At 40.3% G+C, this 27,451-nt stretch overlaps 1 protein-coding gene across 1 annotated transcript in view; it reads left to right on the top strand.

Annotated features, from left to right (window-relative positions):
- Positions 1-6,883: 6,883 nt before the first annotated feature.
- Positions 6,884-27,451, top strand: part of FBXO3 (F-box protein 3) — a 34,042-nt gene continuing 13,474 nt past the window's right edge. The window contains exons 1-6 of the mRNA XM_055549289.1: positions 6,884-7,059; positions 11,271-11,360; positions 13,605-13,768; positions 24,045-24,159; positions 25,718-25,922; positions 27,065-27,110. Of these exons, the coding sequence (XP_055405264.1) occupies positions 6,956-7,059; positions 11,271-11,360; positions 13,605-13,768; positions 24,045-24,159; positions 25,718-25,922; positions 27,065-27,110 (724 nt within the window). The 5' untranslated portion in view covers positions 6,884-6,955. The remainder of the gene's footprint in view (positions 7,060-11,270; positions 11,361-13,604; positions 13,769-24,044; positions 24,160-25,717; positions 25,923-27,064; positions 27,111-27,451) is intronic.

Here is a 27,451-nt window from a genome sequence, read left to right as displayed (position 1 = left end):
AAAGAATATTAATGGCAAATAAATGCTATTTTGGTGGAATCCTTCCATGCCCTTTAGAGACTAGCTTCCAAAACCATTAGCAGACTTGGACTGTCACTCCCACCTGGGCACAAAGGCTATGGAGCCCTCACCCTTGACCTTAATCCAGGGGACCCAGATAGCCAAGTCCCAGCTCCTTCTTCCTACACCTTTCCAGCCATGACTGGGGGGTATGGGGGTGGGTGGGGGGTGACAGGAAGCCACAGCCTAGAAAAGGGCTCTCCTGGGGACTGCTCACCTGCATTGCTCCCCCCAGCCTCCTCAACCTGCTTCCTACCATGTTGGGGAGAAAAATGGAGTCTGGGCTGAGGTCACTTCCCTGGGGAGGTATGGTCTATCACAGAAGGGGCCGGCAACCTGATGGTACCCCCCCGACCCAAGGATGGCAGGAGCTCTAGCCTTGCTACATAGGGGAAGCAAGTCCTCTACCTGAACGCTCCTTCTGGCCTTCCAGGAAAAAACAATAACCATTTGAAAAGTCATAAAAACATATATTTAAGTGCACATTTTTTTTTCCTTTTAGCTTAGGGTCCAATATGGCTTGCACAGCATTGTGGGATCCCATTTTTGTCTAAGATTTTGTTATTTTGTTCACCATGGGGGTTTTGCATTTTTTAAAAAAAATATTGCATTAAAATATTACTCATCTTGATTACTGAGGGTTTTTTTTTTTTTCTCATACTCCCTTGAATTTTGTGTCTCAGGTGAGTACATCTCTTACCTCACCTTAATCCTAGCTATGACAGAGTAACTTCACACTTTTGGTCTTCTCATTAGGTCATAACTGGACCAAGTCCAAAAAGGAGGAAAATGCAATAGGATAGCAGAAGCAATGGAGAAGGCAATGGCAACCCACTACAGTGTTCTTGCCTGGAGAATCCCAGGGACAGAGGAGCCTGGTGGGCTGCCGTCTATGGGGTTGCACAGAGTTGGGCACGACTGAGCAACTTCACTTTCACTTTTCACTTTCTTGCATTGGAGAAGGAAATGGCAACCCACTCCAGTGTTCTTGCCTGGAGAATCCCAGGGACGGCGGGGCCTGGTGGGCTGCCGTCTATGGGGTTGCACAGAGTCGGGCACGACTGAAGCGACTTAGCAGCAGCAGCAGCAGAAGCAAAGACAGTCTACTTGAAACTCCAAGTAGGCTTCCCAGATGGCTCAGTGGTAAAGAATCTGCCAGCCAATGAAGGAGACATAGGTCTCATCCTTGGGTCGGAAAGATCCCCTGGAGGAGGAAATGGCAACCTCCTCCAGTATTCTTCCCCAGAAAATCCCGTAGACAGAGGAGCCTGGTAGGCTACAGTCCATAGGGTTGCGAACAGTCGGACATGACTGAAGTGACTGGGCATGCCTGAAACTCCTACCAGCTTTTAGATTTAAAACAAGTAGCCCATTTGAGGGAGAAATAGAGACAAACATGAATGAGGATCAAATGCCTTTATGAACTTTACCTGTATCAACAGGTACGGTTCTCTTGTAAATAGAAATGAGAGGTCTGTCTTTATCCATTCAACCTGAGTTTAAACTTTCTACTTATTGAATGTCATACTAGACCCTGGGTAATAAGGATGTAAAAGACAGAGTTTACAGCCTGGTATGTAGCAGCTGACTCTAGTATTCTTGCCTGGAGAATCTCCAAGGACAGAAGAGTCTGGCAGGCTACAGTTCATGGAGTCACAAAGAGTCAGACATGACTGAGCGATTAAAAATGAGAGAGACAGACAGGGAATAACTGACCTGAATCCAATTCAGTAAATGCTCTAAATATGTGCACAAATAGTTTGGAAGTATAGACATGTAAGCACAAGGGGTTTTTTTTGTTTGTTTGCTTCAGTTTTGGTTTTTGCTGGGTGGGTCTCTCATTCGTACTGTGGGATTTCAGTTTATGGAGGTGACTGAGTGACACCATGACAAGGTCAGTGCCATGGAAAGAAGTTTTTCTTTTTTTTAATTACATTTCCCTAGAGAAAGAGGCACACCATGTCATGAAGGGTCCCCGTGGAAGCATCAGGTTTGGGTCAGGAGGCAGAAGCAGGAGCAAGAGGCAAATTTAGGCCAGAAACTTTATCTGAGTTTGCATTGGGCAGGGCAGAGTAAACAGCTTGAAAAGTGAAGTGAAAATGTTAGTTGCTCAGTCACGTCTGACTCTTTGTGACCCCATGGACTATAGCCTGCCAGGCTCCTTTGTCCATGGAATTTTCCAGGCAAGAATACTGGAGAGTGGCCATTTCCTTCTCCAGGGGATCTTCCTGGCCCAGGACAAACAGCTTGGGATTGGCTGATCTGAACAATAAATGGGGGTCTTCGGACTATTGGGATGTTCTCTCATTGCCTGGTACCTGACCCTGAGATGACACAGGGCAGGGGAAGTAGTGGCTCTGTGTGTGAGAGTTAGATAAAGGGGGTGGTTGGCTTGCATATGAGAGGTGTGTCCAAGCTGTTTGTTATCTTTAGAAACTAGCTAGCCCTGGGAGGTCAGTCTGCCTCTAGTCAGCAAGATTTTTAGGATGTCAAAACATCATAAGATAGAGAAAATAAAAAACACAATTAATACAGTGGGAGTGGGGGAGGAAAAGGGTTATAAATATTAGACAAAACCATAATTATAAGGCATTAATGGTATGATTGCCAACATCCATTGGATCATAGACAAAGCAAGAGAATTCCAGAAAAACATCTATTTCTACTTTGTGGATCACAACAAACTGTGGAAAATTCTTAGAGGTGGGAATACCAGACCACCTGACCTGCCTCCTGCAAAACCTGTGTGCAGGTCAAGAGGCAACAGTTAGAACTGGACATGGAACAATGGGCTGGTTCCAAATTGGGAAAGGAGTATGTCAAGGCTGTATATCGTCACCCTGCTTATTTAACTTATATGCAGAGTACATCATGCGAAATGCCAGGCTGGATGAAGCACAAGCTGGAATCAAGATTGCTGGGAGAAATATCAATAACCTCAGATATACAGATGACACCACCCTTATGGCAGAAAGCGAAGAACTAAAGAGCCTTCTGATGAAGGTGAAAGAGGAGAGTGAGAAAGCTGGTTTAAAACTCAACATTCAAAAAATGAAGACCATGGCATCCTGTTCATTACTTCATGGTAAACTGATGGGAAAACAATGGAAATAGTGAGAGATTTGATTTACTTGGGCTCCAAAATCACTGCAGATGGTGACAGCAGCCATGAAATTAAAAGATGCTTGTTCTTTGGAAGAAAAGCTATGACAAACCTAGACAGCATATTAAAAAGTAGAGACATTACTTTGCCAACAAAGGTCTGTATAGAGAAAAAGGCTATGGTTTTTCCAGTGGTCATGTATGGATGTGAGAGTTGGACTGTGAAGAAAGCTGAATGTCAAAGAATTGATGCTTTTGAACTGTGGTGTTGGAGAAGACTCTTGAGAGTCCCTTGGACTGCAAGGAGATCCATCCAGTCCATTCTGAAGGAGATCAGCCCTGGGATTTCTTTGGAGGGAATGATGCTAAAGCTGAAACTCCAGTACTTTGGCCACCTCATGCGAAGAGTTGACTCATTGGAAAAGACTGTGATGCTGGGAGGGATTGGGGGCAGGAGGAGAAGGGGACGACAGAGGATAAGATGGCTAGATGGCCTCACTGACTTGATGGACATGAGTTTGAGCAAGCTCCGGGAGTTGGTGATAGGGAAGCCTGGCGTGCTGCAGTGAGTGGGGTTGCAAAGAGTTGGACGTGACTGAGGAACTGAACTGACTAAATGGTATGGTGAATTGAGGAAATGGAGTATTTTGTTGTTGGGGGTGGGTGGAATGGGAAAGGTAGAATCATTTCCTCTTTTCCAAATAGTAGGAAACTTTCTCCAGAATGTGGCAAAGTTTGTAAAACTTGGTGATGCATGTATGTACAGGCTTGTACAGGTTGTTAAAAAATTAACATTTTTAGATATCTAGCCAGTCATTTACACAAATCTTTATGGGCATCCATAAACCACTTTAGGGGACAGATGGTTTTAGAGCTGAGTAAACAGTTACCTGGGCTTTTCTAGTGACTTGGCGGTAAAGAATCTGCCTGCAGGAGATGCAAGAGACCTGGGTTTGATCCCGGGTCAGGAAGATTCCCCACATGGCAATCCACTCAAGTATTCTTGCCTGGAGAAGCCCATGGACAGAGGAGCAAGGCTGGCTGCAGTCCACAGGGTGGCAAAAAGTTGGACACGACTGAAGCCACTGAGCATGCATGCATGAAAACAGAATCATAGAATTTAGGCATAATTAACTAGCTCACCATTCCACTTCTAGTAAACAACAGATGTATGAAGTCCAGGTCTGACTGGACTCCCTCAAGCACACAGAAGAACTGTACAAAAAAGATCTTCACAACCCAGATAATCACGATGGCGTGATCACTCATCTACAGCCAGACATCTTGGAATGTGAAGTCAAGTGGGCCTTAGAAAGCATCACTCGAACAAAGCTAGTGGAGGTGATGGAATTCCAGCTGAGCTATTTCAAATCCTGAAAGATGACGCTGTGAAAGTGCTGCACTCAATATGCCAACAAATTTGGAAAACTCAGTAGTGGCCACAGGACTGGAAAAGGTCAGTTTTCATTCCAATCCCAAAGAAAGGCAATGCCAAAGAATGCTCAAACTACCGCACAATTGCATTCATCTCACACGCTAGTAAAGTAATGCTCAAAATTCTCCAAGCCAGGTTTTGGCAATACATGAACTGTGAACTTCCAGATGTTCAAGCTGAATTTAGAAAAGGCAGAGGAAGCAGAGATCAAATTGCCAACATCCGCTGGATCATGGAAAAAGCAAGAGAGTTCCAGAAAAACATCTATTTCTGCTTTATTGACTATGCCAAAGCCTTTGACTGTGTGGATCACAATAAATCGTAGAAAATTCTGAAAGAGATGGGAATACCAGACCACCTGACCTACCTCTTCAGAAACCTATATGCAGGTCAGGAAGCAAGAGTTAGAACTGGACGTGGAACAACACACTGGTTCCAAATAGGAAAAGGAGTACGTCAAGGCTGTATAGTCACCCTGCTTATTTAACTCATATGCAGAGTACATCATGAGAAACACTGGGCTGGATGAAGCACAAGCTGGAATCAAGATTGCTGGGAGAAATATCAATAACCTCAGATATGCAGATGACACCACACTTATGGCAGAAAGTGAAGAAGAACTAAAGAGCCTCTTGATGAAAGTGAAAGAGGAGAGTGAAGAAGTTGGCTTAAAGCTCAACATTCAGAAAATGAAGATCATGGCATCTGGTCCCATCACTTCATGGGAAATAGACAGGGAAATAGTGGAAACAGCGGCTGACTTTATTTTTCTGGGCTCCAAAATCACTGCAGATAGTGACTGCAGCCCTGAAATTAAAAGACGCTTAGTCCTTGGAAGGAAAGTTATGACCAACCTAGATAGCATATTAAAAAGCAGAGACATTACTTTGCCAACAAAGGTCTGTCTAGTCAAGGCTATGGTTTTTCCAGTGGTCACGTATGGATGTGAGAGTTGGACTGTGAAGAAAGCGGAGCGCTGAAGAATTGATTCTTTTGAACTGTGGTGTTGGAGAAGACATTTGAGAGTCCCTTGGACTGCAAGGAAATCCAACCAGTCCATCCTAAAGGAGATCAGTCCTGGGTGTTCATTGGAAGGACTGACGTTGAAGCTGAAACTCCAATACTTTGGCCACCTGATGCAAAGAGCTGACTCATTTGAAAAGACCCTGATGCTGGGAAAGTTTGAGGGCAGGAGGAGAGGGGGACGACAGAGGATGAGATGGTTGGATGGCATCACCGACTCAATGCACATGGGTTTTGGTGGACTCTGGGAGTTGGTGATGGACAGGGAGGCCTGGTGTGCTGTGGTTCATGGGGTCACAAAGAGTTGGACACGACTGAGCGACTGAACTGAACTGATGAAGTCCAGGTCTGACTGGACTCCCTCAAGCTCTTTACACCACACTGCATTGGGAAAGAAACAGAAAAGAAGAAATCTGTTAAGTGATCTATTCCTTAACTCACAGTCCAGGACATGTCTCCCATCTCCAATTTAACACCTTCTTGTCTAAGCTTAAGAGTGACCATCAGTGCTTCAACTAAGCCCATTGAGGCCTCAACCCCCCTTCACATCTGAAGTACTTAACTCTCTGAAAATAAATCTTGGCAAAAACAAAAATTTATTATACACTTGCATTGCCCTAAAATGTTGAAAAACAACCGTGACGACCAAATTGAGAGCACCAAATAGATTCAGACCCTATGCACCTTTTATTTGGGAGGGGGTTAAAATTATGCTCTCGATAACCATTTCCTTAGTTTGGAAGAAGAGCCTTCCACCAGTGCCTCTAGTTGATTCCCAGCTCTGCCCCCTACCGAGTGGACAAGGCTCCTGCTGTGTGTAAGCGACACGCCGGGCCAGGGAGGCTAAAAAGAGAAACGAGGGATTTCTCGGTCGGAAAACGAAGAGAAACAATGGATTTGGGGGCCAAAGACAGAGAGAGAACTTGAGGCCACGCTTCAAGGATAGCGGATGTAAAAATGTCTCGTGAGGGGCGAGTGTGACCCAATCAAATTTGGTAATAAACTCTCAAAGAGGTCCGGACTGGGCAAGTTTAGGGATCGGAATGGGAGGAGGGAGCCCGGGGGAATCTAAGGGAGAGCACAGGGGCACTCGGCAGAGCTAGAGTAGCTTGGGTAAGCCGGATCCCGGGGCACGCGCGCTCGGCCTGCAAGGCAGAAGGCGGAGCCTTCCGGGGAACCGCCTATCGGGCCGCTCTGTGGGCGGGGCTATCCTGCACTCCTGTCGATTACATAACAAACCTGTGCCGGTGGCAGGGGAGCGGCGCGGGCTGTGGCGGAGGGGGCGTGGCCGGGGCGTGGCCGGGGCGTGGCCAGGCCTGCACCGGGCCAGGCAAGATGGCGGCCATGGATACCGAGTCGGCGCCCCTAACCCTAGAATCGCTGCCCACCGACCCCCTGCTCCTCATCTTATCCTTCTTGGACTACCGGGACCTAATCAAGTAATGGGACGAGGCACATGGCAGGGGTGGGGTTCGCGGGTAAGGGAGGTGGTGTAAGGCAGGAAGGACGGAGGCCCGGCTCGCCGACCGAACCTGGATTCGGGTGTCAGCTAGAAGGTGACGCCAGGGCCACCCTGATCCTGCAGGGTCCCTCGGAGGGCCGGGGTGAGACCGCGGCGGAAGGGGCCCCGCCTTGAGGTCTTCCTCGCGTCCGGGGCCCAGGTATGAGGAGCGACAAAAGCCCTCTCTCCCGGGCCTCAGCGAGGCCCAGTTGGAAGCGGGGAGATACTACTCCCCGCTGCCGGCCCGCGGACCCCCGCGGCCCGCACCTCCGGACCCCCGGCGTCTCTGCCCGATTCCGGCAGCCTTGGCCGCTTTGAAAAAGTCTCCGTCCCGGCGGCAGAGCACTCTTCTCTGCCTGGGCCGGAGGCCTTCGGAGTCGGGCGCCAAAGTGGGCCAGTGGGACGCGGGAGAGGAGCCGGGCGACCCCCTCACCCCTGGGTGCGACTTCTGTGGCAACGTTATATCTGGCAGGCTCACTTTCAATCTTCTCTGCTGTATAATTGTTTCGTTTTCAGCCTTCCTCCTCACGGTTGCATGTTGGATTTTGTTTTGGTACTGACTTCCGGTGTTGCGATACAGGTGACCATCTTCCCTCCTGTATGCTTTAGGTTTCCCAAGTTGCCCGCGTCTGTTCCAAAAATAAACACCGGTTGCTGGTAGGGGTGGTTAAATGCCAGGTTCCTTCAGCGCTTGGGACTGCCTGGAATGGTGGAAGAAATGGCGCTGTTTACACCCTTGACAGCTGGTGGCATGCCTCTTTCTTGGGCCACCATATGTATTTGCAGAGGAGGCAAAGTCGCCCTCTTAAGGATAGGTAGGAGAGATTCGTTTTGTTTTGTTTGATTAACCATTGGATTCTAGCAGTTTGGTGACTGTACCCTGTGTTGTCAGGGATCCTTGTAGACATGCAGCTTTCTTGAAGTTGGTGGCAGCTGTTGGTTTGTCTAGCTAAGTGGTGACAGAGATAACTCCCGTTTCTGGCTGCTATCTACATTAATACCTGTAACATTTTTATTTTTCTAGAAAACAAATTTTTCTCTACTCACGCTTGTAATAGTTTGTCTTTTCTTTGGAAAAGTCTGTTCCAGCTGCAAACTCTCATCTGAAATATTGTGTTGCTAGGGCCTTTTAGGGGCTTACCTTGTAGCTCAGTCGGTAAAGAATCTGCCTGCAGTGCAGGAGACCCGGGTTTGATCCCCGGGTTGGGAAGATCCCCTGGAGAAGGAAATGGTGACCCACTCCAGTATCCTTGCCTGGAAAAATCTCATGGACAGAGGAGCCTGGTGGGCTGCAGTCCATGGGGTCGCAAAGAGTCGGGCACGACTGAGCGACTAACACTAATAGCCTTTTAGAAATCTAACACTACACACACTCTTGATCTAATGGGCTACCTTGCTCTCAGAATGATCTTTCTAAGACAGATCCTAAAAATCCTGTAATGCCGCTCGTTATTTACAGATTATAACCTAAACTTAAGGGAGCATTTAAGGCCCTTATTATTTGACATAGTCCACTCTATCCAAATTGACCTCAGCCAGCATACCACACTTGTGCCTTTTTTGTTCTGTGGCTTAAACTCTTGACCTTGCCTGGAATACCATGCTCCCCTCTTCTCATCCTAGCAAGATGAATTCCTTTAAGACCCCCTCTCCTTTGTCCGATCTCTACCTTTCTTCCTCCCTCTGCAGAGTTCATTTACCATACCAGACAGATTGTGCATTTCTTAAATATAAAGACTGTATTGTTTGTCTTTGTAGTCACCGTTTATTCAACAGGTTTTTGTTTGGTTTTTTTTTGAGTGTTTCTGTGTGCCAGCCTATTAAATGCTGGGGCAACAATAGTGAACAAGACACATAAGGACCCTCTTATAAGCTCTTACAGTCTAATGGGCAAGATGGAGAACAAGTGCATAATTACAAGAACTGCTGTGTGCTATGAAGGAAATGAATCAGTGACTCTGTTAAGGAGCTAATTCAGACTGGAAGGAGCTGCCATATATGATAGACAGCATAGAGCAGTCCTGGCAGAAGGACCCGTGTTTTCAGGAGCTGATTGGAGGATAGCAGAGCCTGTTGGAAGAGCTAGAAGACTGGTGTTGCAGGAGGTAGGGAGTGACTCACAGGCAGAGAGGCTGAGCAGAGACTGGTGAGATCATGAAGGACCTTGTAAAACAAGGTGAGGAGTTCAAATTTATTATAAATGTTTTAGGTCGTAATCAAAGTTTTAAACAAAAGTGACATGGTCCCTTTATAAATGTTTGTAGAAGTAAACTGAGTTGAATACTGTATTAGTCAGGGTTCTTGAAGGAAGCAGAACCAATATGTGTGTGTATGTGTGGCTTATTTTAAGGTATTTGCTCATGAATTGTGGAGGCTATTTCCTATAGTCTGCCATGTGCAAGCTGGAGACCCAAGAAAGCTGGTGATATCATTTGAAGGATAGGGAGCTGGAGAAGTGATTCCGATCTGGCTCTAAAAGCCTGAGAACCAGGAGTGCAAAGGCAGGATAAGATCAGTGTCCCAAATTAGTGGTCAGGCAGAGAGCAAATTCAGCCTTCCTCTGCCTTTTTGTTCTATTCAGGCCTTCAATGGATCAGATGATGCCCACCCATATTGGGGACGGCCATTTGGCTAACTTAGTCCGCCAGTTCGAAGGCTCATTTTTTCCGGCAACGTCTGACAGGAAATAGTGTTTAATTAGCTATCTGGGCATCCCTTAGCCCAAACAAGTTGACACAAATGCCATCGAATTTTATCCACAGAAAAGTTTCCAATGTACTGTGACTTTTCTGTAGTATGTAGCTCAGATTTTTCAAGTGTCCCTCCCATTGCTAACCTTCTGAAGGTTTTGGTACATATTTGCTGAACTGGATTGGGTTGGATTGATTAGTCTATTGGGATCATTGTGTAATGTAAACTGCACAGTTTGAGTCTCACTGCATATCAGAATTATATGTGGCACTTTAAAAATATACATATCATGCCCAAGGTACAGACTTCACCCCATGCTGACTGAGTCAGAAGCTCTAGGACAGTAGTTTTCATCCTTAATGTCCATCAAAAATCACCTCTGGTGCACATTCCAGAGATTCTTTTATGTTGTTTAACTCTTGGGATATTGAGAAAGAAGGACCTAAAAAAGAGATAGGGGACTATTAAATTCACAAAATTGGAGGGATTCCTAGTTTTGCAAATGTTGGTTTGGGCGTCTCCTGAGAGTGGCTGAAAAAGATGAGGATGATGTTTGTGTAAAATCTGAAAAGTGAACAAAGCCTACTCTGTTTAGCATCAGTTGTTTTTTAACATGCCCCACTCACAGCCTTGACAAATCCTATGTGATTTAAGATTCCCTTAATTGATTAGTTATTGCCCAAGTAAAATCTTTTAATATCTACCTACTTTCTCTGACTTGTGACTTCTCTTCTGAAAGGATAGAAATCCATTTTTTAAAATCTCAGGTTCATTCTTTTTTGAATTAATTACATAGGGAAGGATTTACAGGAATCAAGCACTATTGTGTTAGAAATCTCTATATAATAAGAAAATTATTTCTAATATTTCATATTTTTGAGCAGTTGACCCTAAGTTGAATAGCCATGGATACTGAATCAGAACTGTTGTGAATTTAACATCTTTTATAAGTGGGTTTTCCAATAGTTCCTATAATTGAAAAGTGTTTTTGGCTACATATTCCTGTTAAGAAAAAAAATTAGAACAAACAGAAGGCCTATGTATTTAATATCAAATGTCTCACAGATCTTAAAAATAAAAAACACTTTTTTACATCTGCATAACATTTCTATTTGTAGAAATGATTACTGCCCAATAATGAGTATAGGAAAACTCTTTGATTTGAAATAAATCCAATGGTTTATATGTTTCATAGACTTTTGTATGAAAATTAAAATTGTAAACATTTTGCAGTGTGTTTGTGAACTCAAATAGTTAAGATTTCACTACTCACAAGGTAATTATACTAGCTAACACATTAAACAGGTTTTAGAAAATACTGTTTTGTGGTTATAAGGGTAGATAGTGGAAGAAAAGCAAAAGGAACAAAACAGAACTTAACATTGAATATTTTCATCATCATTTCTAAATTGCTTTCTTGTTTTCTTTTATACTAACCATGAATCTGGTTACTGCCAGCTGTTGCTATGTCAGTCGAAGACTCAGCCAGCTATCAAGTCATGATCCGCTGTGGAGAAGACATTGCAAAAAATACTGGCTGATATCCGAGTGAGTATTTGGGAAACATGTATTCTTGAAATTGGGCTCTTGGCTTTCATTAGTGCTAGTCTATCTTGATTCTCCTCTCTAAGCCTTGTCTCTTTAACACCTTTGATGGCTCTTCTTGTGCCTGCCAGTAAATGCAGGTGTTCTCCAAGCTTCTGTTCTTGGCTAACTGCTCTTCTCCCTCTGTGAAGTCTCCTGCATGCACTGCTGCAATTTGTAGAGATGACTTGGATACTTCTAACTCCCAAACCTGAGTGTCCATGCCAGACATTGCCACTGAACCCCAGATTTGTTTGCATAACTGTCTGCTGGACTTTCCACTGGATGACCCACAGGGTTCACCAAATTCAGTAAATTTTAATTAATTTGATAGAATAAAAGTGTAGATGACAGAAGGTGGGAGTTGGAAAAGGTGAAAGAAAGGGTAGGATTGCTAATATCTTTTTCTTAGGTTGAGGGGAGTCAGGTGGTAACTGAAGTTGATGAAGCAAGAAACAGAGGTTTAAAAATATTATTTAAAGCTAAGCTATTGAGTAGAACTAAAAATAACAGAGCCTCTAAACATTGGAAGGAGAAAGAATGAGGAAGAAGGAATTTTAAGTATTGCTTCATCCTGACCTTTTATTGATTCTTTGGGGTATCAGTAGATAGATATAAAATTGATAAATCAAGAACTAGAGGAATAGGGACTTCCCTGGTGGTCCAGTGGTTAAGAATCTGCCAGCCAGTGTAGGGGACATGGGTTCAATCCCTGGTCCAAGAACATCCCACATGCTGTGGAGCAACTAAGCCCATGTGCCACAACTACTGAGCCTGTGTGCTCACCTCCTGAGGCCACTCGCCGCAATTGCTGAAGCCCATGTGCTCGAGAGCCTGTGCTCTGCAACAGGAGAAGGCCCTGCAGTGAGAAGCCATCACACCACAGCTAGAGAGTAGCCCCCGCTCACCTCAACTATAGAAAGCCCAGACGCAGCAGCAAAGACTCAGTGCAGCCAAAAATTTTAAAAATTAAAAAAACAGCTAGAGGAATAAGCATTTAGAATTAATACAGATACCTTCCAGAAGTAACTAAAGTTTCCTTTGAAGAGTTGGACTTAGAACAGGAGACTGCCTAGCTTTTCATTATAAGTTCTTCTGTACTTTTTGGTTTTAATAATATGTGTATTACTTAGATGAATAAAAGGTTACTTCTTTCCTACCACTCCCCTCACCCCAAAAAACTCACACACACATGCACATACAACACCCTGAATTGTTCTCCCCATCCCTAAACCTGGTCCTCCTGTATCCTGCCATCATAGCGGTACCATCCATCCTGGCATCCAAGCATCCTGCGTCTCTTCTGCCCTTCTCTCCCTACCTCATTCAGTGACCAAGCCTTTCTGACTTTAGCCCCTGTATGTTTCTTGGATCTTTCTTCTCATTTCATTTAGCCACCACCACTTTAGTTCAGTTCATCGTCCTTTACCGGACTGCTGCAGAGCGTTTCCAACCGGTGCCTGTGCCTCTGGTATACACCCCTCCCAAACCACAGCCACAGGTCCACTCTCTTCATTCCCCTGTTACAACTCTTCAGTGGCTCTCTAGAGGATAAGGTCCAAGCTACTAGTGTGTTATTCTGGCTGCCTTATCCTGTACCACTTCTGACTCTTAAATCTATATTTCATTCTTTCTCCCTGATTAGATTTCATTCTTTGTAGGCAAAAAATATGCTTTATTTTCAGTGTCCTCAGTGGCTAAATAGACAGTAAATGTTTGTGGAATTGTACCAAACAGAAATGTTGAATTTTGATTCCTTTGCTGTGCTATATTGATTCTCTGGTTAATCCAGTGTAGATAAATTAGATTAATATAGCCTGTGATTAGTTTCTAAATGTTCTCTAAAATGGAAAAGCTAAATATATATTTTAAAATTTTACAATTGGTATGTTTTTAGGAGTAAGTTGAAATTCATGTCCCATATGTTACTCATATTGTCTTATTAAGGATTAGAAAATTTACAAAAATAATAAATAGAAAGTAAAAAAAAATAAGTGACTCATAATCTCACTATTCCAGGAATAACTTGTTAAATTTTTTTGATGTATGTGTCACTGTTTATTATCTAGTCTTCATGTGTAGCTAAAATAAATGAAAAGGAAGACAAAAGTAGCCACAAATTCCCAATAAAGTATGTTGGTAATTGTGTAAAATATATGCTAATTTCATTGTAAAAGATTTTTAATTTTATTTTTACAATCTATTTAGGGAAGATAAAACACAGAAGGACCAGTGTTGGAAATCCCTCTTCATTGATACTTACTCTGATGTAGGAAGATACATTGACCATTATGCTGCTATTAAAAAGGCCTGGGATGATCTCAAGAAATACTTGGAACCCAGATGTCCTCGGATGGTTTTATCTCTGAAAGGTATTGGGAATACAAGGTCTCCCTTCCTCATTTTAGTGACTCTAGTATACATAGGTTAAATAACTTGAGGTTTCTATCTCCTATGCTCATCTGTGCTAATCCAACATTATCTGTAATGCATCATTCACATTTGGTCAAGGAAGCGGGAAGCCTAATTTGCTCAGAGGACACTGGCTCTAGTGTGTGCCCTATTTTTGCCCACCTCGGCATCCACAGGATTCTTTATTAGAAGGGAAGCTGAACTCATTTGATCTTTACATTTGTTTTACATAAAGAAACTAGTAATGCTAAAATTGCTTGAGGATACCTATTGTAATTTCTTTTAAAAGACTTTTTTTTAATTGAAGAATTGCCTGCTGTATCAACCCTCTTCCCTGTTTTCAGTACAAGTAAGTGTTTATTTGACGGCCTGGTATTAGGAAAGACCAAATATTGACAGACTGGGTTTTTAAGCATCTGAAGAGCAGCGTAATAGAATACGGAAAACTTTCATCCCCACTTTGACACTCACAGAATAATGAAACTCAGATTTGAAGTGAGGTTTATTTGACCCCAGAATCTGTGCTCTCTCTACCATACTATTATTGTCCAATTTTGGCAAGAAATATTAACAAGCTATTTCCCATTACTTTGATTTTTAAATTTATGCCCAAGAAATACATAAATGGATTGGAGATGCTACTTAATCTGCATTAGCCTTCAATTTTTTTCAGGTTTCTCCACTAAAAGGAATTTTATATGTGTTTTGGTTTTGCTAAGCTGAAATTGGAATTAGTTCTTCTCAAACGTATTCTTTTTGAACTGAGGTCTCTTTTGAAAGGGCATTCCTTTTACATTTCATATTTCTGCTGTACTTTTCCATGCAAATATGAATTTCATACAATCATGATTGCATGACCAGTTACTTAAAACTGAATTGCCAGGAAATAGAAGAAAGAATAATTTGGTAGAGAGAGTAGAGCTTTGAAGGACAGTACCCTTGATTAATATTTTTATTAGTTTTTTTTTCTTGAAAGAAAAGAAAAATATCATCTACTTCATATGTGAGGTTGAAAAATTTCAAGAGGAAAATAATTCTGAAAATAGGTAATTTGGTGGTGATATATAAAACATATAAGGGTTATTGGACTTCCTGGGTGGTGCTAGTGCTAAAGAACTTGCCTGCTAATGCAGAAAATGTAAGAGACGCAGGTTCGATCCCTGGGTTGGGAAGATCCCCTGGAGGAGGAAATGGCAATCCACTCCAGTGTTCTTGCCTAGAGAATCCCATGGACAGAGGAGCTTGGCAGGCTACAGTCCATAGGGTCTCAAAGAGTCCTACACGACTGAAGTGATGTAGCATGAAGCAAGCATGCAGTAGCTAGTATTTGTTAAACACAAAGCTAGGCGCTAAGCTAAGTACTGTGTATTATTCCATTTAAATTGCCAAAGTCCTATGAGGTAGGCAATTACTGTTCTCATTTTATAGGTGAGCTACCTGAGGCAAAAAAATCTGAGTAAGTTGTTTGCCATCACAAAGCAAAGGCTGAGCCAGGATTTGAATACAGGACTGATTCCAGAGCTGCGGTCTTAACAGCTGTTGAAGGAAGAGAAGACCTATTCTGTTTAGATTATTTTAGGACTCTTAGAGAGCTAGTCCAATATTAGGATATTTGGAATATGAGAATATATTCATTGTTCTCCTTTGAGGCACGGAGCTACCAGGAAAGGAAGAAACTAAAGGTACATAGCAGCCTCTTCCTTTTTTCTTTTATAGTTTTTTAGGGGGGCACTCCGTTGGTATTCCCAGGCTTCCTGCTCACAGTTGTGTACTTAGTGGTTGGAGGTGAGGTTGTCAGAGAATTCCTTAACAGCCCCTGTTTTACTACTAGGTGCCAGTTCTCTGGGGTCTTTGCTATGAGTTGGAATAGGACAAATGCTCTGAAATCTAGAAAATCGGGGGTTCTATTCCTGTAGACCCATGAGTTCTAGGACTGAGTCAGGAACCTTAGCTATTCATCTCAGGGGCCATAATCCCTGACTCAGTTTCAAGGGTATGGAGATTACAGATAGGAAACTTGGAAAGCAGATAGGCATTGGGCTTGGGAAAATTTTTATTAAGTATCTTGAAATTATAGTATATTGGCATGTTGTTGTCATTCAGTCACTCAGTCATGTCCAGCTCTTTGCGACCCCATGACTGCAGCATACCAGGCTTCCCTGTCCTTCACCATCTCCCAGAGTTTGCTCAAACTCATGTCCATTGAGTCAATGATGCCATCTAACCGTCTCATCCTCTGTCGTCCCCTTCTCCTCTTGCCCTCAATCTTTCCCAGCAACAGGGTCTTTACCAGTGAGTCGGCTCTTCATATCAGGTGGCCAAAGTATTGGAGTTCCAGCTTCAGCATCAGTCCTTCCAATGAATATTCAGGGTTAATTCCTTTTAGGATTGACTGGTTGGATCTCCTTGCAGTCCAAGGGACTCTCAAGAGTCTTCTCTAGCACCACAGTTTGAAGGCATCATTTCTTCCCCACTCGGCCATTTTTATTGTCCAGCTCTCACATCTATACATGGCTACTGGAAAAACCATAGCTTTGACTAGATGAACCTTTGTAGGCAAAGTTATGTCTCTACTTTTTAATATGCTGTCTAGGTTTGTCATAGCTTTCCTTCCAAGGAGTAAGCATCTTTTAATTTCATGGCTGCAGTCACCATCCAAAGTGATTTTGGAGCCCTAGAAAATAAAGCCTGTCACTGTTTCATTATTTCCCCATCTGTTTGCCATGAAGTGATAACCAGATGCTGTGGTCTTTGTTTTTTGAATGTTGAGTTTTAAACCAGCTTTCTCACTCTCCTCTTTCACCTTCATCAAGAGGCTCTTTAGTTCCTCTTTGCTTACTGCCATAAGGGTGGTGTCATCTGCATATCTGAGGTGATTGCTTTCTCCCGGCAATCTTGATTCCAGCTTGTGCTTCATCCAGCCAGCGTTTCTCATGATGTACTCTGCATATAAGTTAAATAAACAGGGGGACAGTATACAGCCTTGACGTACTCCTTTCCCAATTTGGAACCAGTCTGTTCTTCCATGTCCAGTTCTAACTGTTGCTTCTTGACTTGCACACAGGTTTCGCAGGAGGCAGGTCAGGTGGTCTGGTATTCCCATCTCTTGAAGAATTTTCCACAGTTTTTTGTGATCCACGCAGTCAAAGGCTTTAGCATAGTCAATGAAGCAGAAGTAGATGTTTTTCTGGATTTCTCTTTACTTTTTCAATGATCAAAAGATGTTGGCAATTTGATCTCTGGTTCCTCTGTCTTTTCTAAATCAACTTGCATATCTGAAAGTTCCAGGTTGCCATCTGTCTAATGGTATATATCATATGTCTTTGAAATTCATATTAACCTTAAGTGTTGGCTTAACATTTTTAGAGTCAAGGGACTTTTTAGAAATTATTTTGACCAAGGATTAGCAAACTTTTTCTTTAAATGACCAGCTAGCACATATTTTAGGCTTTGATAGGCAGTTGACCTTTGTGACAGCTATTCAGCTCTGCTATTGTGGGAAAGCAGCCATAGACAATTCAGCAACAAATGGGTGTGGCAGTGTTCCAAGAAAACTTTATTTAGGGAAATAGGTGGGATTTGGCCTGCAGGATGTAGTTTGTGGATCCCTGATTTATAACAGCCCTTTTCTTTTTATAGATGAAGAAACAGTCTCAGAGAGTTTAGGTGACTTATGCAGGGTCCTATAGCTGGTGAGGAACAGAGATGAACTCGAGAACTCGAGGCCTTTTGGCTCCTAGTAATCTTTTCACCTCCTCCTCATACAAATAGGCTGGGGGCCAGGAAAGCACTTTATTAAGCACATGAAAGTTACTTAATCCTCTCTGTAATTCTCTGTAGGTGGTTATCATCATCTATTTTGCAGAGGAGGAAACCGGATTAAAGAGGTGAAATAACTTGCCAGAGATCATAGTCAGTCTAGTCATACCATCGTATCTACATCGTATCTTCCAGCGCTCACTCAGGATATCAAAATCCAAAGATGCGCAAGTCCCATTGTTGACCCTTTGTATCCTGTGTTCCACAACTGTGGATACAGAGGGCCAGCTGTAATTGGTAGAGCTGACATTTGACCCTGGTCTGTCTGGCTTCCAAATTCTGTTAGAGTAGAATGCCCCTCTAAAACATATTTCTTTATATTTGTCTTTCACCATGTTTCCTTGTTGTCATTTAACTTTTTTTTTTTCTGTCTTGCTGTTTTCAAGAAATGCTTGGTTTCTTAATGTTACATGTTAAATGTTCAACATGTAGCACTAACCATATAAATAGTAATTTTTTTCTCATTCAACTTCTGGTTCAGATAGCTATTCAGCTTACTTTCATACTGAACTTTTTAAAAAATAAACTTTTTTTGTAGTAATTTACATTACAAGACAGTGGCAAAGATGGCATGGAGGGTTCCTCTGTACCCCTCGGCCAACTTCAGTTTCCCCTAACATACCACCCCGTGGGACATTTGTCAAACTAAAGTCTTCACTGGCACATTACTGCTCACTGAACTCTGGACTTCATTTGTAATTCCCCAGATTTTCCATCAGTGAGATCCTTTTTCCGTTCCTGCAGGCAGTCAAGAATACCACATGGCATTTATTTGCCATGTGTCTCCTCGCTGTCCTCTGGCCTGTGGAAATTTTCCAGCCTTTCCTTATCTTTCACAGCCTTGACAGTTGAAGCAGTACTGGTCAGGTGTTTTGCAGGATATCTCTCAGACTGACTTTGTCTAAAGTATTACTCCTGATTAGACTGGACTAAGGGGTTTTCAGGTTACTACCGAGGTGAAATGTTTCTCTTATCACATAGCTGGAGGTATGTGATATAGCGATGTTAACCTAGAGAAATGTGCACAGATCAAAAATAAAAAATAAACGAAGAAATGTTCACAGATCATAAGTGTACAACTCAGTAAACTGTTGCAATGTGAACTTTCCCACTGTAACACCCTTCAGGTCATAAAGTAGAATAATTATGTGTACCTCGAACCCTCTCTCTTTCTCAGGGGTAACCACTATCCTGATTGCTAATGCCACGGAGTAGTTTTCTCTCTTTTTGAGCTTTATATAATTTGCATGATTAACTGTGTGTTTTGTGTAAAGTATTTGTTTCGTTTGTGAGGTTCAGTTGTGTGTAAGAGTATTTTGTTCATTTTTGTTATGGTATAAACATTCCATTATATGATTAGACCACAGTTTATATACTTATTCTACTGTTGATGGATAGTTTATTTCTAGTCTTTGATTATTATAAATAATATTGTAAATCATTTTTAAAGCAATTTTTATTAGGGCATAATTGATTTAAAATGTTGTGTTAGTTTCTGCTGTATGGCAAAGGGAGTCAGTTATACATGTACACATAGCCACTCTTTTTTAGATTCTTTTCCCATGTACGTCATTACAAGTGTTGAGTGGAGTTCCCTGTTCCATACAGTAGGTCTTTATTAGTTATCTATTTTATGTATAGTAGTGTGTATATGTCAATCCCAGTCTCCCAATTTATCCCTCCCCCGCAACCCTGTTTGTTTTCTATGTCTATGACTCTATTTCTATTTGTAAATCATTTTTGATGTATATATGAGCATATTTCTATGAGGAAAATATCTAGGATTGCATTTGTTGGGTGGTATAGTATGCTTACATTAAACTTCAAAAAATACTGTTAATTTTCCAAAATGGTTTTACCCCTTTACATTCCTACTAGCACTTTAATGTTGTCATTGCTTTTATTTTAGCCTTTCTAATGGGTGTGTATGGTGGTTTTAATTTGCATATCCTTGAGGAGGTAGAATGACAGTTTTATTTCTAGCTTTCCAATCCCTATATGTCATTTCTTTATTTTTCTTGCTTTATTGAACTGGCTGGGGCCTTCAGTACAGTATTGGGTAGAAATGATAATAGTGAGTATCTGGGAGAGCTTTCAACAAGATGATGTTTGCTGTAGGGTTTTAGTAGATACTCTTTAGCATATTGAAGGAAATCCCTTAAGATCCTAGTTTGGGGAAAGGGTTTTTGGTTTTTGTGTTTTAAGTGAATAATTGAATTTTATCAAATCCCTTTCTACTTCATTCTGTTAATGCTCTGAATTATATTGATTGATTTTCTGAATGTTAAACCAGTTTTGTATTCTTGGAGTAAACCTACTTTGGTTAGAATGTATTATCTTTTCTTTTTAATATGTTGTTGGATTTGATTTGCTAGTATTTGGGGTTTTACATCTGTGCTCATGAGAGTTTGGCCTGTAATTTTCCTTTCTTGCAATGTTCTTGTCAGGTTTTGGTATCAAGATGATGCTGGCCTTGTAAAACGAGTCGGGAAGTGTTGCCTCTTTTTCTGTTTCCTGGAAGAGTTTATGTAAGCTTGGTCTTATTTCTTGTTTAAATGATTAGTAGAATATTACCAGTGAAGCTATTCAATCTTGGAGTTTTCATTGTGGGAAGGTTTTAAATTAAGTTTCAATTTCTTTATCAGATTTAGGACTACTCAGATTTTCTACTTAGTCTCATGTCAGTTTTGGTTAAGTTGTGTTTTTCTAGGAAATTGTGCACTTCATGTACATTTTCCAATTTATTGCTATAAAATTTTTCATAATATCCTCTTATCTTTGTAATGCTCGTTGCATAGGTAGTGATTTTACCTTTCCATTTCTGATACTATTTGATATTATTATTTCTCTCTGTTATTCTTGATCAGTTTTGCTACGTAGGGACTAATCAATTTTATTAATGTTTTCAAATAACTGACTTTTGTCTTTGTCAATCCTCTGTATATTAATATCTTATTTCTTATTTCATTAATTTCGCAGACTGCATCTCTTTGAGTTTACTTTATTGTCACTTTTTCCTGACTTGAGATGATTACTTAGATTATAGATTTTTCAGCCTTTCTTATATTCTTCACATCCCTTTAGGTGTATAAATTTCCCGTTAAACATAGCTTTAAGTTCATTCCACAAGTTTGAATATGTTGTGTTTTCATTAATATGCAGTTCAAAATATTTTGTGATTTCTTCTTTGACCCATGGATTGTATAGAAATGTATTCCTTCATTTCCAAACATTGGGGGCTTTTTTAGTAATCGTTTTAATGTAGTTTATATTTTAATTCCACTATGATCAGAGAATATACTCTATACAAGTTCAGTTATTTGAAATTTATTGTGATTTGTTGTGTGTCCAGCATATAGTTTATCTTGGGAAATATTCCATGTGTACTTGAAAAGAATATGTATCTCTCCTATATATTTTTTGCCATTGTTGCCATTTAGTACTATATATATATTAGGCAAAAACTGTTAATCGTACTCAAATCATTGATACTCTTAGGAAGTTTTTGGTTTCCTTATTCTGTTAGTTACTGAGAGAGATATGTTAAAATTCCTTACTGTGATAGGCAGAGTTCTGAGAAAGTTTCCAAGATTCCCATCCTTGTGGTACAATGATAGCTTCCTCTTAAATATGAGTGGTACTATGGATATAATTTGGAGAAGGCAGTGGCACCCCACTCCAGTACTCTTGCCTTTTAGTCCTGTGATTAGGTCATATCATATGACAAAAGGTGAAGGGGTTTTACAAATGTAATGAAAGTCAAAAATTAGTTGTTTTTGAATTAATTATTAATCAAAAGGGAAATTATCCTGAGGAGGCCTGACGCAGAAGGAACTTAAAAGGAACTGGGCCCTTCCAGAAGTCAGAGAGATTCAAAGCATGAGTATCTCTCCTGTTGGCCATGAGCAAGCAAATTGGCTTGTTGTGGAGAGGGCCAGCTGATGGGGAATGGCAGATGGCTTCTCAGAGCAGAGAGCTTCAATCCTACAAATGCAAAGAACTGCATTCTGCCAGCAACCAGTGAGTCTGGAATAGAACCCCATGCAAAGGCTGCATAAAATGAGCTAGCGGCCCCAGTTAACACCACGATTTCAGCCTCGTGGGACCTGAGTGGAAGATCCAATTGAGTCATGCCCAGAATTCTGACCTGCAGAAACTGTAAAATAGTAAATGAGTATTGTTTGACACTTCTAATATTGTGGCAGTAGAAAACTAATATTCCCATTATAATTATAATCTTTTTTTCCATTTTAATTCTGTCATTTAAAAAATATATTTTGAAGCTGTGTTATTAGATGTACAAAACTAAAGTTATAATGCCTGTGTAGTGAATTTGACCTTTTTCCTTTACGGAAAGTCCTCCATTACCTCAAATAATGCTATTGGCCTTCAAGTCTATTTTGTATGATTTTAAGTAGAGCTATTTTAGTTTTCTGTGTTGACATCTTTAAGATGTGCCTCTTGTATATAATTGTGTTTAGTTTTTCATCTGGTCTGTCAGTCTGTTTTTTGATTAGATTATTTAGTCTGTTTATATTTAATATAATTACTAATACATTTGAATGTAAATATACTATGTTGCTGGGAAGCCCAGGTGGTTCCGTGGTAAAGAATCTGCCTGCTGATGCAGGAGACGCGGTTTGATCCCTCGGTCGGGAAGGTCCCCTGGAGGAGGAAATGGCAATCCACTCCAGCATTCTTGCCTGGAGAATCCCATGGACAGAGGAGCCTGGTGGGCTACAGTCCTTGGGGTTGCAAAGAGTCAGGCAGGACTGAGCGACTGAACAGGCATGTGTGCATACCTTGTTTCTACTTTTTATTGGTGCTTCCTAAGCAGGTGTTCCTTCTTTTGCATTCTTCTTAATTATCTTTTATTCCATACCCCCTTTCCTTTCTTATTTAATGTCTTCTTTTAGTGATTAGTCTAGAAATTAAAATATGTATATCTGACATAATTAAAATCTATTGTAAAATTAGTATTTTTACCACTTCCTAAACAATGAAAGATCCTTAAAATCCTTTAATTTCAATTACCTCCCTCTTATCTTTTGTAGTATAGTTTTATGGTTTTAGTTTTCAACATATTTTATGTCTTTGAAAACATTATTACTATTTTATATGTTCAATATTATTTTAGATTTAACTCTATATTTACCTCTTCTATTGCACTTTATTTCTTCCTGTATCTTCATGCTTCCATCTGGGGTAATTTTTCTTCTCCCTGAAGAATTCCTATTAGTATTTTTTTTTTAAATGAGGGACTGCAACTGCTGAATTATTTTCAGATTTTTTTTTTTTTTTGGTTGAAAAATGTATTTATTTCATCTTCACTTTTGAAGTATAAATTCACTGAATATAGAATTCTAGTCAGCAGTTGTTTTTTTTTTTTTTCCCAGCACTGAAGATGCTATTCCAGCTTCTGGTATTCTGTTTGGTAATTTAGCTATCAGTCTTAACTGTCATTCCTCTGAAAGTGACTGTGGCTTTTCCCCTTCTCTGGTTGCTTTTAAGATTTCTATTTGTCTTTGATTTTCAGCAGTTTTCCAGTAATGTGTCTAGGTAACGATGTTCTTTGTAATTATAATGGTTCTTGAATTGTTTTCATCAATTTTGGAAAACTCTCAACCCTGTGATAATGCTGAAAGCTTTGCTCAGTTTCTCAAGTATGTGTTTGCTTTCAGAATTGGTAGTTGCCTCAAAGACAAGGTAGCCCTAATGGCTAAACTCTCAAGTTTTCCTGTTCTGGACCAACCTCCCCCAGCCCAGACCCTGCTGGTTCTCACCGCCTTTGAGGTTCTCCAAAAACCTTGAAACCAATTTTCTGTTCAGTTTTTCTACTTTTAAGCAGAAGGTTTGGCCCAGCAGCCTGGTGTGCCATTGCTGGGAGTGACTCTCTTCTCTTGGTATCTGTAATGATACTTTACAAACATGAAAATCAAATGCTAGGTAATGTCCTCCTAGAATGAACCTACACCTAAGTCCTGTATTCCCCATTGAGAAGCTTGGTTAAGACTCTTGAACAACTTCTGTTTAGAGGACTTCTGGAGAGTTTTTTTAAATAGAGAAGTTTATTAGATTAAGAAAATGAGCTATGCTCTTAAGTTTGCAGTGTAGTGTAAAAAATTATTGTGGATTTCACTGGTGCCTGCCATTCCATATTTTACTTAATACCAGTGCTTTCCCCCTGGAGAGGAAACTGGGGAATTTGCTTGTTCAAGTGCTTCAAATGTCACAGCCAATCTAAAGTGATGTAATGGTTCTCTGAATATTCAGTTCATTTCCCTATATTTCAGCAAGTATCTTTTAGGCAGAATTCAGTTGGTCTAAAATTGTTTCATTCGCTAGCAGATACATTGGAATTCCTTCTTAGATTAAGGCTATCATTGTTTCATAATTTGCTTTTTTGTGTCTCTGCAGAGGGTGCTCGAGAGGAAGACCTAGATGCTGTGGAAGCTCAGATCGGCTGCAAGCTTCCTGATGATTATCGGTGTTCCTATCGTATCCACAATGGGCAGAAGTTAGTTGTTCCTGGGTAAGATGTTCACTGTTTGGGTTATTTTTATGATACAAAGTATTTTCTAGAATGTAAACAAATTGTATTTGTAGTTATTCTTAACAGATTAAAGAAGTATGAGAATTTCCTCTCGTTTGTTGTAGCAATCCATAAGACAAAATATAAAGCTTGAATTTGATTTTGCCAAAATAGATTATGTCTCAAAAGCATCATTTCTATCAATACATCTTTATAGTTTAAATGAAGTCTGGTTGGAGGTGGGGCTATGGGACATGAGATGGGGGGGGGGGGCGGTGTGTGTGTGTGTGTGTATATAATTTAACTAGAACTGTTCTGAATCCTTGAAATGTTTTCCTTGTTACAGGCCAGGTAAATTGTTTGGGAGATCTTGTTGTAAATTCTGTGTATCATACATCTAAAAAGTAATTTGCTCAGAGCTACGTGTACTTAACCAAAGAAAATATAGTTTTGTCCTGTTCAAGCATAGCCTATCATTGAATAGCCTATTTTAAACTTACTTCCAAAAGATATGAAGTATTCACTGTGGGTCCTTTTGGTAAAAGCGGAACATACAGTAGCTGTCAAATTCACTCCTAGTTTTAAAAGGTCTGTTTTTTGAATGATTCTACTCCTTTTGTTCCCTTATGAAATTAAGCTAATTCAGAGACTTTGCATTTGTGACATGCTAATAGGAATTTAGGGAGAATTTTGCATTGTTCTTGTTAGAATTTGATATCTCTATGTGTGTGAAAAATCATGAGGCTCTTTTACCATTTTAGATCAGAGTTGAGTGAGTACAGGCAATCTAGAAGGTGATCAATCATACTGAGGTTACTGAGGTTCAGATGTCAAATACTGGGCAGTTAGAACTAGATAAGCCTAAATCACTGGTTTTTGGTTTTATTTTTCTACTCGTGTTTTCCTGTCATGCTGCAACTTGACAAAAAGGAAAAATTGTCATATTTCAAGAACAAACAGGAGAGAACTTTACTAAAGGAGTTGCTCAGACTTGACATGGCAAACAGATCATGAGTTCAACCCAGGGATTTTTATCTGTCCACAGCTCAGTGAGACTTAGGATGAGACTCTTGTAAAGACTGAAACCTGTGTTGTTATCGTTTGTCTACCATTAGTTGAGTTTAGACATCAGACATCCCAAGTTTTTGAAAATTTCAGCAGGGTTTAAGCTGATCTCCATTTATTCTGCCTGGTAGGATAGAGTAAGCTAAAGGTTGTATCAAGATAAAAGTATCAGAGAGAATATACTCCTTTAAACATAAAATTAGTCATATATACATATATAGCAAAATGCTGGCAAATTATGGCAAGATAGGTTTTTGAAAGCAATAAAACTATTTTTATTTTTAAAAGGTTTACATTTAGACATTTAGGCTTTTAATTTAAATCATAATCTTTCCACTCAAGAGTTTGAATTTAAGATATATAGAAATTGTAGTGTTTCGTGTATTCGTGCTTTTGAATTGACATGGTAATCAGTTTTCATAAAGTTGTCAATGTGAAATTAGTACTCATCAAAAGGTTGCAGTTGACTAAATTTTTGAGTCTGTGTTCTCAGGTTGTTGGGAAGCATGGCACTGTCTAATCACTACCGTTCTGAGGATTTGTTAGATGTCGACACGGCTGCTGGAGGCTTCCAGCAGAGACAGGGACTGAAATACTGTCTCCCTTTAACTTTTTGCATACACACTGGTTTGAGTCAGTACATAGCAGTGGAAGCTGCGGAGGGCCGAAACAAAAATGAAGTCTTCTACCAATGTCCAGTAAGTAGGAAGTGTGTTGAAAGGTGGCTTTCAGATGTGTCATGATAAAATGTGCATTAGGAATTTTCAAGACTGTGGAATGAGTATAGAGCGTTATGTAATTTGATTATAGACCTATCTAACTAGAGGGCCAATATTCTGATTTAATGGCATAAAATACTAAAAGAAAATTTCACCAATGGACAAAAGTGCAAAAATTGTACGTACAGAGGGGAAGCTGTGATTTGTGTTAAGGCATTTTAAGTTTGAGAAAAACTAATGAGCTGCTTGCTGAGGTGATTAATTGTAATATCAATTTCTAACTTTAAAAATCTAACATTTGCACATCATTTGATTCAAGTTCTGAGTGCAGTGGAACTTTCTAAACTCTTTCTTCAGCATGTATTTGGGTTATTGAAAAATATAGATCCTTTTCAGAAAGTTTTTGTTAAGATTTTTGTGTACGCACAGAATATCATGTCATTTGGTCTCATTCTTATTTCTTCAGTTCTCAGTCATTCCTCAGTTGCAGACCTGCTGCTTTTGTTTTTGTCTGGATGTAAACTTTTAACTTAAAAGAGGAATTTAAAATAGAAAATATTTTTCTTAGTTATCTGAGACATGTGACTCTATATAACATTTAAATTATTTAAAGAACTTTCATTGCTTTTAATTTTTTTCTAAGCATTTGCATATCTTTATGTAATTTTTGACTTGATAGTTCCGTAAGGCTGTAGGATAATGATTTGGCCTCTCATCTCCTGAGAAAAGCGATTAATCTAGAATTGTTCAGGTCCATTGACTGAATCCAAAGCCCTGTCTTCTAGGTCCATAGGTCATATATCATCTCCTGGTTTTAACGTCCTAATTGTTATCTTAAAGGATCATTTTTTTTAGTTCATTTGAACACTGAGAGCAGTGTATAAGCATTTTAACTGTTTTTGAGAAGTGCTTGGCGTTCTTCTAAGGGCTTGATAGGAAGAGCCTAAATACAGAAACCATAAAACCAGAAACTGAAAAGTATGAGGACTGTCTAAGTATTGTTCAGAGCGCTTAAGTTATTGTTGTCTGTTTTGCCTTGTCCCCAGGGAAGGATACAGTGAATAATAAGAAATGAAGTAAAATGTACCGTATTCAATTATAATATTCTTTTTCTCACCTAGGACCAAATGGCTCGGAATCCAGCTGCTATTGACATGTTTATCATAGGTAAAACAAAAGTCTTCTTTTCTCCCTTTTTCCTTCTGGTCAGAAACATTAAGTTAGTAAAAACTTGTCTGTTACTTGATCAGCTAGCAATTTTATATTTGTATTTCTTAGAGCTTGTTGGTTCATAAAGTACTATAACTATGTTTCTTTAGAATAGCCCTTATACTTCATTTGACTTGGGTTTCTACTTGGAAAAAAGCCATGCCCTATACATCCTCGTTCTCTCAGGATTCTTCTGTAGAACAGTGAAATATATGGAATAGCTAGAAATGTGTATGTAGTTCCTTTATACACACATGCATTTTCAGTCGATCATATTAATCCATAATTAGAGAGATATG

The sequence above is a fragment of the Bubalus kerabau genome, chromosome 15 (genome assembly GCF_029407905.1).
Source record: "Bubalus kerabau isolate K-KA32 ecotype Philippines breed swamp buffalo chromosome 15, PCC_UOA_SB_1v2, whole genome shotgun sequence".
NCBI lineage: Eukaryota > Metazoa > Chordata > Mammalia > Artiodactyla > Bovidae > Bubalus > Bubalus kerabau.
The sequence above is the reverse complement of the archived record's forward strand: the minus strand, read 5'-3'. Positions and strand labels throughout refer to the sequence as shown.